Source organism: Onychostruthus taczanowskii, unplaced genomic scaffold (genome assembly GCF_017590055.1).
Source record: "Onychostruthus taczanowskii isolate IOZ18803 unplaced genomic scaffold, ASM1759005v1 scaffold26, whole genome shotgun sequence".
NCBI lineage: Eukaryota > Metazoa > Chordata > Aves > Passeriformes > Passeridae > Onychostruthus > Onychostruthus taczanowskii.
In genome coordinates, this window is record NW_024499906.1 from 8,126,279 (window position 1) to 8,140,261 (window position 13,983).

The 13,983-nt window shown below is 43.5% G+C and overlaps 1 protein-coding gene across 1 annotated transcript in view; it reads left to right on the top strand.

Annotated features, from left to right (window-relative positions):
• Positions 1 to 4,219: 4,219 nt before the first annotated feature.
• The window catches only part of WDFY2 (WD repeat and FYVE domain containing 2), a 57,826-nt gene continuing 48,062 nt past the window's right edge, over positions 4,220 to 13,983 (top strand). Inside the window, exon 1 of the mRNA XM_041407281.1 lies at positions 4,220 to 4,410. Coding sequence (XP_041263215.1) covers positions 4,274 to 4,410 — 137 coding nt within the window. The 5' untranslated portion in view covers positions 4,220 to 4,273. The remainder of the gene's footprint in view (positions 4,411 to 13,983) is intronic.

A 13,983-nucleotide genomic window follows, 5' to 3' on the forward strand; every position in this document is an offset into this window, starting at 1 on the left:
TTTTTATGCTGTTATCTGTTGTGTATATAAGTTCTTTGATTTTGCATGGGTGACCAAGTAAGAGGCTCAGAAGCCAAAATCTGCCTTGCTGTCAACAGAGCAATTTTAAATTTCAGCACTGAATCAAAGTGCAGTTTTGCTCCCACACTAGTTCCCTTCTTGCAGGGTCAGAGCAACTGGAATCAGATTGCTTAATGCTCAAAAGGGCATGAATACTTTGGGCCAAAAAATTAATCACCATAAACCAGTTTTTCTTTATTAGAGGCCTCTTTTCATGACTTTTACTATTATTATTGTTGAGCACTTTGTAAAAGGTCTGTTTTTCATACCACCCACAAAAAGACTGATCTGTTTATTAAATTGTCCTATGCCTACTCAGTGGCCCCAGTGCTTGACAGTTTTAGCTGAAATGTACAAAAGATGTCACTTACATTGCCATATCATGTAATGGCCATAATTATGCAGAAAAGTACAATTACACCGAAACAACACGTTGCTGTGCTTTTTGGTCAAGGGATTTCGCCTCGTCTTGTAACCAGAGCAACAGCTTTACCAAACATGAGAATCTGTAAATACAGGGCTGACAGCAGAGCTGGGAACCTTCAGCTCCCTCCTCTCTGGGCCACTCTTTCCATCTGCAGGTTGGGGTTCTCTCTGCTTGTCTAAACTGTCACACAAGATGTGATTACCTACTTTTTAAAACAACTTCAGTATGCAAAACTTAGAAAAATGTCAAAATAAATAGACATAAAAAACCAATCCCAAACCCAAGCAACCAAACAGAAGATGGAGCCAGAGAGAAGCTTTTAAAGCAAATTGCCAGAGAAGATGGGGAACTCGGATTGCTCCAACTCCTGAACTCCAAACAAGACTGCAGATAAGGAATTGGAGAAAGTCCTTCAAGACTCTGGTGCAGTTCAAGGGCATGGAAAGAGGCTCCACTGTGTGTGAACGCATCAGTGCAAACCGGCACAGCTGCTTCCCCAGGGTGCTCTGTCCTCCCCCTGCTGCTCAGAGGCAGGGAGCCCAATTCTGTTCTACCCCAATCAAAAGAGGGAAAGTCAGCCTGCCTCAAGAATAGAAAGGCCAAAACTAACAGAGGCATGGATGTTTCATTTACTGTGCTGTCATGCCTGAACACAGAGTAAGAGAAATGATGCTAAGAACCAAAGATGAGGTAATACTAATTAATTCGATGTAAAGTAAGCCGCATTTTTCAGCTTGATTTTCATTCTGTCTTACTAGTGGATACACTCTTCCAAGAAAGTTCACATAATCCAAGCATACCTACTAGACAAGAAATAGAACCTTTAAATGATGTCATCATGTAATTTTTGTAATTTCCTGCAAAAAGCAAATACCAGAGGAGCATCTTATAATTCTTAATCCTACAACATTTTTAATGCAGAAAAATAACTGAATAAGCTTGCTTTTCTTGGCTTCAGATTCAGATACTAAGTTGTTCTGCTTTCAGTCCTAGCAGTATTTTTAATCCATGCAATCTGGCCTGAAAGCTATGACAGAAAATGAAAAAAATATATTCTAGGAAATATTTATGAGATTTATTTTCTTGATTTTTCTTTTCAGTTATACAGGGAAACACTTTTCTAAACTACCCTAGTTTTGCTCCTGTAAGTTCTCAAAAAATTGATGTCTAGAGCAATTCTAACTTTGTCTGAAATGTCACACAAGACATGTTACCAACTTTCTGTCATAATATGAAAATTGTTTTTTTAAAGTTTTTTATTGTTTTGTGTGACAGTGGTAGACCTGGGAGGACACTCAGGTCTTGTTGGTAATTTCCATGGCTTTTCCACCACCACAATACTCTTTAAGCCTATCAAGGAGAATGCAAGAGGAAGCTCCAAGTTCTTACTTTGAAATCATTCTATTTCTTCTGTCTCCCATACTCCTTTCCCCAGGTTTCAGTAAATTACTTTTTCTTCCATCAGTCATAGCAAAATTGCTTTTCTGTGCCATAATTTCTCAACCCTCTTTCTCTATCTCATCAGAGAGAGTAGAGCACTGACCTCAAGTTTGCACACCTGGTAAAATGATGTACTAGACCTCAGGACACCTTTCTATTATTCAAGTACTTTCCTGGTCTTGCAGAGGAAATCACCATTACAGATAAGCTTTAAAAAAATGCCCTCAAGAATTTTATCTTGAATAGCCACTGGAATTCTGGAATCTCTTGCATTGTGTTGTCTTTTTTTTTTTTTTTTTCCTCCTTCCTTTCTCCCCAAAGGGTAACTTATTTCCAGAGGCCAACCATTTATATAAAGCATATATTTGATTTTATCATATTACTATTTCACTTCAGTCCAAAATGTATGTCTGTCCTTCAGTGTTTTCCTCTAAACAGTGTCTTAAACCTTGAAGGAGTAGCTGGACCTGGAACTGTTTAAGGATATAAGAGAGACAAGATAATAGGGAAGAGCTGTGTTTCAGTAGGCAACTGAAACAACTCTTTCCCGTTCCGTGACCCACACCTTTGCCTATCAAGACACTCATTTCTCAACTACTTTCTTCCTTAAAAGCCTTTTTGGAAAATGGATTGTGGGTCTCCCAAGGGCCTGCTCCAGCAAATGCTCAGCCCTGTTTATATGTCAGTGATCCAAAATGCCTTGATCTTGAGAGTAAACTACTGCAAGGTCAGTAGATCTTACCAGACTTCAGTTTAAAAGACATTTTTAGATATATTCTGAAAACTAACAAGTATATCAATTTTCAAAGAGTACCTCATACCTCACCAAGCAGTGAGACAAGCATTTCTGTCTGTAGCGCTAGCCTAGGACTGCAGATCATCCACAGCTGAGAGAAGGTGGGTCTTTGACTCTTCAGTACTAACTCCCTTCTAAGAATGATGAGGAAGAGATATTATCTAGTCCAGTCACACATCCTCAGGGAAATAGTTTGAGACTGCAGATTCATTTCCTGTAATCCAGCTGTTGCTGACCAGACCTTTCCCTCTGCAGTACTCTTGTGGACCTGTCATGTTTAGTTGAGAAAGCTTAAATGTCTTGCTGTGGTCCTGCAGACACTGTTTATCAGAGAAGAGATCACTAAACATGGTGAAATTTAATTTCTGTCATAAGGAATTGACTTTATCTTTCCTCTGTTGGCTCTGTCTACTACATAGGCAGCATAAGTGTGAGTGGGCAATCAAGATTTGTCCTATTGCAGACGCTGCTCTATTCTACTCCTAGAAAAAAAAAATTAATCTCTCGATCTCATATTGTTTGAATACCTGATTTTTTTTTTTTTTTTTTTTTTTTTTTTTTTGGTTAAACCGCTGCTGTTTGGGCTTAGTGTGGGTAAATTTAAAGTTGCAGCTGAAATAGCGCTTTCCAATCTGCTGACAACTTCTGCAATGTAGGACAGCAGCTCAGACATTGAGCATGATTTTCCGGAATCTTTCGAGACAGATTATGAAAGTTTGGCATATGCCTCGAGAGGAAGCTGCCTTTTCACTGGTTTCAGCACAGAGCTTTGGGCAAGTGATGTGACTTTCTTGGAGCTCAATGAATCTGTCAGGAAAAGCGAGCGAAAAGAAGGCGCTTGATGAAAACGAGCTGCTGGGAGTCTGCTGCGTTTCCCTTCGGAATCAGCTTTCTTAAAGAGAATTTCTGCTGGCGCCGCGGTGCAGCCCTACCTGTCAGCGTCCCTGTCTAGTGCAGCAGCAGAAATTCCATGTTTACCTTCAGTCCCAGGAAAAACTAAGATAGGAAAATGTAAACAGAGAGGGATGCGGCTACTTTTGCGCAACATTCTGTTTAATCTTGACTCGCGTTGGTTTTTTTTTTTTCGCCCGGCGGCCACAGCAGTGTGGGATGGACCGCACGGAGCCGTACTGTGCCGACAGTCCATAGCCGGGCACGGGACAGAGAGGGACAGGCTCCCCGCAGCCCTGGGGCGAGTCCGCGGCACTGGGAGGGCAGCCCTGGCAGGAGAGGTGCGCTCACACCTCCGCCGGACCGCAGCTTTCCCTTCGCGAAGGCGCCGCTCCACAAACCCCGCTCTGCGAGATGGCGGCGGGCGGCCGCCATTTCCCGCCCCTCCGCGCACCGCACCGCGCCCCGCCCGGCGCGGTTTGGCCCGGCCCTGCCCTGCCCGCTCGGGGGCGGTGCCGCGGCCGCCGCCGCGCTGTCCCTGCTTCCCAGGGAGCGCCCGGCTCCGGCAAGTCCCTCCTCCGCCTCGGCAGTGCGGGCCGCCTCCCTCCCTCCCCCGGCCGTAGCCTCCTCCGGTGGCAGCGGCGGTGCCCGCCGGCCCCATGGCGGCGGAGCCCCAGCCCAAGGCGCTGACTCGCAAGCCCCTCCTGCTCAACAAAGTGGAGGGCTCGCAGGAGGTGGTGAACATGGCAGCGATAGTGCCCAAGGAGGACGGGGTCATCAGCGTCTCCGAAGACAGGTACCGGGAGCGGGTGTTCGGCGGGGCCGCGGCGGCGGTCTGTCAGCTCCCACCACTGCTGCCGGTGATGGTGGCAGTGCTGGGCCCGCGGCGCGGGGTCCTGGCTGGCGGTCCCCCATCACCGGCGGGAGGTGGTGGAGGCAGACAGCCAGCATCCCTGTGCGACTGTAGTCTCCACTACTCGGAGCCCGGGCAAGCGTCACGGTGGCGGTGGTCCAGCATGGGGACATTGCTTTAAGCAGACACATCACATCCCGGAGGGGAAGGAGCCTGGAGCAGGGGTCTCCAGGATAGTGTCGCGCTCCTCCTCCGCCGCTGTGTGGGTCAGGACAGTGACCGGGCTGGGGCGCCGCTGAAACTTGCAGGACTTGAGTGACTTTTCTAAGCGTGGGAAAAATGGGATGTGAGATCCCCTTCATCACGAGGATTGCCGGAGAGTCTGTGGAGATCTTTGACCTTGCCTAAAGATTGTGGTAGCATTGGCTGAAACAGTAGTTTTGGTTCCCGTTTCCCCTCTCCAAACATTTCTTGGTAATTGTTTAAAAATACCACGTATCGGTGATAAGATCTTGGAGTTAAATCCCGTGTTGAAAAGCTGCCAAGGAGGAGAATGCTTTCAGGCCCTTTAGCAGGGCTTCGAAGGGACTGAGGCTGCCCAGGGGCTCAAACTTGATTCAGCTCTGCAGCTGGACCTTCCAAATTCTAACTTGAAAATCTTTTATTTCAAAATAAGTGCTTATTTTTCTTGCAGTGCCCATAAATAGTTATGTTAGGCAGGGTTTCTTTGCAGCTCAGGTGTAGTGTGTCCTAAGATTGAAAGACACATGTTGTTGACCAGCCTGTCAGTATGTTTTGATACTCACAGATATTTGGATGGACTGTTTCTCATGGATGCCTGTTCTGTTGACTGTCTGCTTTTATGTCTCTGCAGGCTTTCTGAAAAACGGACAGTATTTTCTTTCATCTTTGTCCCCACTGCGACTTAGTTTTCAGCTGTCAAATATGTGCAAATTTAAGACCATTTAAGTTCACCTTAAGCTGAGGTCTCCAATTGAACTCTCATTCATCTGCTAGCAAGAGGAGCTGGGTACTTAAAACAAGTATAATGTCAAAGGAACTTTAAGTAGAGTTTTACATTGTTATGTGCTCACAATTTTATTGTCCTCACATTTTTATGTATTTAAAATGATGCTGAATATAGCTTGAGCTTGTTTTCATTCATTGTAGCTTGTTAGGCTTACTTAGCCGATTCTTTTTACCTGTAAGAAGGTATTCCTGAAATTTATTTCCTCTCATATATTCTTGAAATTTATTTCCTCTCTCTCAATCTCTGCATCTTCCCTCACCTTAGCAAAAATACGTAGCTGTAGTTGTTGATGACAGGTTGATGCTCCATGTTGATATTTCTGTGTAGGGAACAGGATTGATGAGACATCATTATTTTCACTAGTAACTGAGGTGTCAGCTTCAAGAAACAAGCAGTGAAGAAGAAACCAGGAATTTCACACTAGGAAACTCCAGAGGTTCTCAGGCTATTTCTGTTTAAGGGAATTAACCAGGTAGTGTGCCTGCTTCCGGGACTTGTTTGCAGTATCCTTGACATGCTACAAGCTATGATCCTGCCTTTTATTTATTCAGACATGAAGATGTCGGTTGATGGGTCTTTCATTTTCTGCTTGCATTAGCATTTTTATTGTAATTAAAAGATTAAGAGTGTGAAACTGACTTGGAAGGAATAGCAGGTTGGGAGTCTAACTTGCAGGTTTTAGGCTGCCTGGGGTGAAAGCATAATTTGTCAGACTTTCAATACTCGTGTATTATGATTAGGCTTGTGCAGATCCTTATGGCACCTTTTCCTGTTTGGACCTGCCTTCTCCTGTCAGTGTTGACGTGGTTGTTTAATGGCCATGGAATGTGGAGGGCTTTTAGAGCTTCCTGGAAACTGTTAAGGATCATTATGGAGATGTTATCTGTCCCTTTACTTGTTAACCAAATAAGTGAGTTTTGTCTACATTTCCCAAACAGTGATATGCACTGCTCATACGAGGAAAATATTCTGAAACCTCTGCAGAGAACTTCAGCTAGAATCACTTGCCATCTCCAGTAATTGCTTCAGTATGGGACATCTGTACGTGAAGGAGGAATAGTTTTGCTGGTGAATGGCTGAACACATGATTATTGAAGTTGCTGGTAGTCTTTGCATATGCAGTAGCTAGGTGCCACTTTAAAGGTTTTTCACTTTAAAGGTTTTCTTTGCTGCACGATGTGGCTCTATACACCTCAGCCTTTAAAAGCAGGAGCTAGCTTGGTCTCTGGTCCCAGTTTTGTATGGCACTAGTGGTGTTATCTGGTTTGAAAAGACACAAAAGTGATTTTAGCTACAGCTTGCAGACATAGTTATGGATTATATAGCCCTGCATGTTTGTAGCTCATACATGCATATATTTTAAGAAATAAAATTAAAACTATTTAATAATAGGGAGTGTCGTTATTCCTCATAAAGAAAGACAAAGGTTGGGGGGGGGAAGAAGGAATCGGGGGGAAGGGGGGGAGGCAAAGTGGGTTCACGTATTAAACTAGGTTCCCAAAACTTTGTATACCCAATGGGGTTGGAGTTCCTTTTTAGTGTGTGTCATTTGTACACGTGATGCACATGGATTTTCTCTTCTTAATCCTGGTCACTTGTGATAATTGAGTGATGTTCATTGTGTGCTAATCTTAGTGGGTTTTCTAATTCTATATCTGGGCAAAATAGACTGAGCCTGTATCTACAGTACAGCTGGTATGCATTGGAGGGGTAAAGTATTATGTGCTTTTCTTCTAAGAAGAAGGATGCACCTGTCTAGACAGGTGAGAGTTGAAATAGTGGCAAAATTTGATATCCAGAAATGTATAAATCTATTGCAGGATGACTCTGAGAAATTACTAGCTTTCATCCATGCTCTTTCCCTGCCAGCAAACTCATGGAATCAACAGACATATATAGCCAAACATGTAGAGTCTTGAGTGATCCATAGCAGTGTATGCTCATGTGAAGTTAGAGTGGCTTTTCCTAATGTGCACAGCTGATCCTGAGCTGTCATCAGCTTCCTCAGTATTAAAAGCATGCACTGCCGTTTCAAAATTGTGAAGCATCCTTGTCTTTTGTTGTGCTCAGAGGGAGACGTGGGTGTTGGGCATGTCTGAAAAGTAGGTCACTGGCATGTCAAGTTCAGACATATCTAACTCCATGCTCCAGAGAAGATTTAGTGTCATTAATCTTACCTGAGCATGGGATACGGTGGGACAAGTGCACTGACTCACCCAGCTTTCAGTGGCAGCAGTTCTGTTCGATGCTGGCACACTCGTGTGCTTCTCAAGAGCCTGAAGAGCCTGCCAGTGCTGTGAGTGCCAGTTCAGCTGGGCCTCCGATGTGCTGATCGTGTGTCACCCATGTGCTGATCGTGTGTCACCGTGCCAGACTGGCAGGAGGGGCGTGGTAGACCTGCACTTTACCAGTAGCCCTCTTTTTACCCCTAGCTGGATTCTAAGTGAGGAGAACTTTTACAGAGGCTGGTGTAAACAGCTTTCCTGGTAATTATGAACTGTGGTCTGTGCCCTCTTGTGGGTGGGAGTTCTGTGCTCACTTCCATGCCACAGACCTTCTAAATGTACATGTTGCAGTCAAGAACTGTTCTCCTTGAACTATTCATAAGAAGTAAAAGTTTTTACAGTCAACTGAAAATTGTCAAAATCCTTTTATTTTAAAAAATGGGCATTCTAGTCTCTTGGTGGCAAGATAGAGAAAAAAAATATGTATCCCTTTATCCCATAGCTTTTTTGTTTTGGTTTGGTTTTGGTTTTGGTTTGGTTTTTTTTAAGGTTTTAAGGGAGTATGGACCTTTGTCTTCTCCATTACCTTGTATTATCTTAAGTTCTTTTTGAACTCAGTAATCTCAGCTTCTTCATATGGATCACTGTATAAACAGTGAGCCCCGACTGCTTATCTTATTAATGTCTTCATCTCACATAGAGAAAACTGTGCAGAGCTTGTATTGCTGGGTTTGGTTTACAGTGTGAGGGTTTTAAATACAGATGTGCACTTCAGCTGTTGTCCAAGGCTTGTGTTCTGAGTGTGCTAATGAGCAGGTTTTTTAGGGGGCACAACAACTTAATGCCCATCTTGTGTAAATGAAAATCTCTTTGCTAAACTAACAGTGGACTGGGAATGGGAATATGCATATGTGACAAGAAATGTGGGAGTTGTCTTTGCTTTGTGTTGACATGACTTCTACCATGGAGAACTGTGATCTTTCTGCCCTCAAGTATATCAAAAGCAATCTTTTTCTCCTTGTGGTTTTCCTGTCCAGATCCAGAATATTTAGCATACAGTGTCATAGTTCATGCCTGTGAAAAAGCTCTGATGGAAAGGTGGGATGCTTCACACAGTGCTGTATTCAAGCAGGGTGCAAGGAAGCACAGACCCTTGGTAAACTGAGTTTCCTTTCTCCTCTGGTGGAGTGGTAGAAAGTGATTGCTTTGCCCAACAGTGTTGGTTGCTGTACAGGTCTGTAACTCTTGCCTAAGCACAGGGTTACATCACTGATGTCTGCTCTGCCTTGTGAGTGGCTGTTGGTTCACAGCAGAAGTGTAGGTGCTGTGAGAACTGATTTTGATGCTGTCTGTGTATGTTTTTCAGTCTAAGCCTGTAGGTTTCACACCCAGGTGATTGCAGTATGAGCAGTAGTTCAAGCAGGGCAGAAGGTGTGTATGCTCTTTGCAAGTGTAAAAGGACTTGTTCCTGCCTGGAGGTTCTTTAAATTTTGATAAAAACGTTAGTCACCAATAAAATTGTTGATAGGAATTGAAGAGACCTAATGCTGTAGAAGGAATTTGGTTGCTCTTTTATTTTGTGTGGTTTTTTAAACTGAATTTTTTGGATATGTTGTAATTTGATGAGTGTGTGTTTGGAATAAAGGTCAGGGTGGAGGTTAGTGCTGGCTGTTTTGAGGAAGAAGTGGATGCTGGCAAGAGGCTTAAGAGAGAAGATAGGAGGTCCAAAAGCGCTTGGAAACAGACATTGTTGCAGATGTTGAAAAGTACTTGTTCCGGATTTGACTAACATGTATCCTGTTGAGATGCCAAAACCTGAGACTAGCGCATAAAATGTCTAGCTGAGTGCTTGTTGGGAGTGATAAACTCCACTTATTAACCTGTGGGAGACCTTACAATGTTGCGCTTTTTTATCTCTCTGTGCTACTTTCTGCCACCAGCTCTTGAAGTTTATCCAAGCTTGTGGATCCCTTGCCTTAAGATGCTCTCCTCCTGCGTGTCAGTTTAAGATTTAAAGCACAAGCATTTAGTGTCATCTCTCTGATCTGAGCTGTCCTGAAACTACTAGCTCATGTAGGTCGATGCACAGATTGATGAAACTCCTTCAGTTGCATCGCCTGTCGTACTGAGCTAAGGGGCCTGTGTTACAAAGTTCATGTCTTAATTGCACGACAACAGCTGCAAAAATGTGCTCTGATGTGACTTGGACCACAGCTTGTACAGACCCAGCTTCAGCAGCACAGCTGGGCAGCGTAATAGAGTGGAACCTTAGGTGCTTGAGCCTTTCAAGTTAGAGGTGCAATGACTTTTACTCCCCTCTCTAAGAGATTATTCCTTCCATAAAAGATGTGGGTGAATCTTATAAGCTTTATTTGGAATAAGAAGAGCTACTTAATACACCTTTTTTCCTCCTTGTAGCCTCTTTTTCTGCCTGTTGCTGCGCAGTGTTCTTGAGTCTCAGCAAGTTTTGGGATGATGCATCTGCTTCCCATATTAACCAGTTCTCATTTTTCTGCTTGTCTTCCCTGACCCCATCTTAATTTCCCTGGCATCTGTTTACACAGAGACTGGATCTCTCATCAGTGTCTCACGTCTTTCAGGCTTGGTGACCTTCCCCTGCAGTCTCTCCAGTTCTGCAGCTGAACAGTTCTTCTTGCCAAGAGGGGACTGCACAATGCCACTTCTGTGTGTGGCCTGTGGACCCTGAAAGAAAAACAAATGCCAGTTATGGAGTCCTCGCAGTCCAGAGATGGCACATAACTAAATATGCACTGTTGCAGGAAACTTGTTGGTTTTTCTCCTTAAGATAAAGATGTCTAGAGGAGGCAGTTGAAGCTGCAACACAAAATGGCTGCTATACCTTAAACTAAAGGAATTGCAACAGTTTTGAAGCTACTGAGCTATTTAAGTAAGGCTGACCTTTCTTTGTGGGTCACTTAGCAGACTGAAGATCTCAAATAGCATGTGACCATTGTAGCACAATAGAAATATGTCAGTAGCTTGTTTGAGCTACTTTACACTATTTTGTTTACTGAGACAGACTTTTTTTCTTTCCCTCTCTCCAGCTGTGCTGGTGCCTGCGTGGTATCTGGCAACACTGATCTGTGCGTAATTTCCCAGCAAGATCTTTTAGCTGTGTGATGCTACATGGAAGAGAATTGCTCAAAAGTGGCACAAGTTTTGTAAAATGGTGTTTGTAACAGTCCTGAGAGTCAGGAAATAGTTAGCAGCTCAGAGATCAAATGGAAAGGAGAGAGTAGGAGGGCATAATGCAGGTATACTGCTTTGGTGTTTCTGTGGTCAGGAGCTCTAAAAGCTTCTTAAATGATGAGCAATGCCCTAAGGGGAGCAACTGGCTTTTGTACAAGTGTCTTCTGTGCATCACTGTGTTCTGTGCACTGTAACCTCTCAGACATTGAAGGATTATTTACCTAAAAACACTGCTTTGCTCTTTTTGCTTCATTATACTCTGTCCAAGTATGAGTGGGTTTGTATAAAACTTCCAGTAACTGCATGTATTTTCCCAGAGATTTGATAAGAATTGCAGCAGTCCATAATGCAATCTGTTGCAAGACCAGAAGCAAGAAAAAACAGACCTGTTTCCCTTCTGCATACAGTGTGAGGAGTGATGGATGCAGCCATGCACGGCTGGATGTGGCAGGGTGGGATGGGGCACCATGGGAGGGAATAGGAGCAGCAGCCGTGGAATATTGAGGATGCACAGCAGGGTGCATGCTGTTCAGCAGAGCCTTGTCCTATATTGGGCAGTTTAGAAAAGAGAAAATGAAGCTTCCTTCTTTATACTTTTGTGAGGTAAAGAAATTCTGTGAATGGGAAGACTGTAAAACAAACATCCACACAGGAATTTAAGGTACCCTTGCAAGCAGTTTGGGTGGGTGGCTGGAGCAAGCCTGGAGAAGGAAAAGGACAGTTTTGTGAGAAAGAAACAGGAGAAGGCAAGTTTACCAGACAACCCTCCAGACAGGGACTGTCACATAATCACAAAGCCATATGCATCTCTTGGGGTTCTTCATATGTTACAATCTGCATGTCTGATGGCTTGAAACTGTGTGTAAATAATGGCCAAAATTGATTTTGGCCTATCAGAAAACAAATAATAAATTTTACAAATTATACTGTGTCAAAATTTGAGATGGACAAAATAATGCCTTCATCCTCATGAGAGAGAACAGTTGTGGAGGCTGGATTAAAAAATGTGGTGTTTCAATTTTTCTCTTAGTCAGGCTGCAGGAAATAGTGTTGTGTAACTAACCTTGGCCAGACTTTGAACATATGGGCTTTGCTTTTCACATAATGTGTATTCACCACTTAAATTAAGTTTTTCGGAGAACTCTTAAGGTTTGGAGCGCTGAATCGAAGGCGATGCCAAAGCGCAGTTCTGGGTAGAAAGCACTGCTGTTCTGCTGCCAAGTTTACTGCAAAGTTTTGTCTAATGTTGTCTTTTATTCTCCAGTCCTGTACCATTCCCTCCTACTGTGAGGTGAAAGATCAATATACTTAGCAGTTTTTTGCAATAACAGTAGTGATCGATCAGCCCCAGAAGGCTATGCTTTTGACCTTTAAAGGAATGTAATCATGGTTTCCTTAGGAGTGGAGTCCTGTGGAGAGAATCTGAGAAAAGGCTGTCCTAATGTGAAGTGGCCTATTTTGCCATCAGGTTGAGGATTCAGGTGATAGAACAAGTACAGTGCTTTGTCTTGAAGGGATATGGAGAAAAGATCCTTGCCCATGTTGAGAACATGAGAGATAATGAGATTGTGCACCTCTAGCAGTGAGTGCAAATATGGTAAATTTACATTTGGCTTCAAATTCACTTATAATGGCAAATAAAGCTTTCATTGTATTCTTAAGCAGGAGGTGCATCTGCTTTATGGAACACTTTGGGGCCTTAAAGTTTGCACTCATTTTGCTTATGTGCCAAATTATCCTTACTTTATCATTTTCTTCTTGATCCTAAGTGTTATTAATCAGTATCTTCTCATTCCCATACCGCATTCCTTTTTCCCATCTGATACAGAGAAAAACTCAGCCTCTCCTCTCAGCTCGGTGTTTTGGAGCAAATATGGGCTGTGGAGTCATCCAATGAATGGTTCAAATTGACATTTAAAAGGCTTCATGTTTTGCAGCATCATGTGCATTGAGTTGTATAGAATAAAAGTAGGATTTCCAAGGAGATACTTTCAGCTTTTATGGCAGGTGGCCTGTGGTCCAGCCTAGATTTTGCTGCATGCAGGGTTGGCTAAAGACAGCTGCAGCATTTTGATGGCAGTGGAGGTCCTCTACACGTCTTGTCTAGGTTTAGGAATCATGCCTTGGCTTCACTCACTCTTTCAGCAGCTCCTCCAACAATAAGCAGTTGTCAAAGGATGATTGCCCTTCTGCAGTTACTGGAAGTGCAGCAGGAAAGGTCATGCCTGTGCTGTTCTCCAGCATCAGGCATGATGCCCTTGTGCCTGTTCTTGTCGTGTTGGTCCCATTGCTTCAGACTCCTGTGGCACATGATCAGCCCTCAGCAAAGCTCCTGCTTTCTCCTGGCCAGGAGCTTAATGGCAGGTGAATGGGTCTTTACTGAATAGTCCTCTGTTTGTCTGCTAGAGATAAATGTTCTCTATGATTTTAATCTGCCATGGGAACAATTTACTTTAGCATAGGCAGAAACCAATACTGATAAAAACTAGAGATCTAAGTAGGGCAGTGTGGTAGTACTAACATAGGGAAAAAAGGAGTAATTGTGCTGAGGGCAGAGGGTGAAGAGGTAGTGTATCTGTCAAATCAAAATGGACACCTTTGACTTTATTGGCCCGATATAATTTAATTACTGAAATTAAGATGTTAAAACTTTTTGTAGCAGTCAAGTGACATATATTATTCTGCTCCATTGAGACCTATGTCCCATTCTGTCAGAACAACTGCAATTCAGCCCAAAAAGAGTATTTGGGGTCTACCAAAGCCTTGCCTGAGCTGTCATGTGTGCTGCCTTAGCAGCTGAGACTTTTAGTGCTGTCTGATATTACCTCAAGTTTTCTAAGTTCTGTTACATCTGAAGTTTTTGAGACTGCATGAGCTAGCATTGGCAGCTAAGGATGGACCTATGCTGGATTCCCTCAGGCAGGAGCAAGCAGGGAAAGCAGCTCATGTAAGAGTATCAGCTGCAGTGGGTGGCAGACCACTACACTTGGCATTGTGTGTTGCATACAAGGGTTGGTTACGCAATGTATAGGCACTAATCCATTTCCAAAG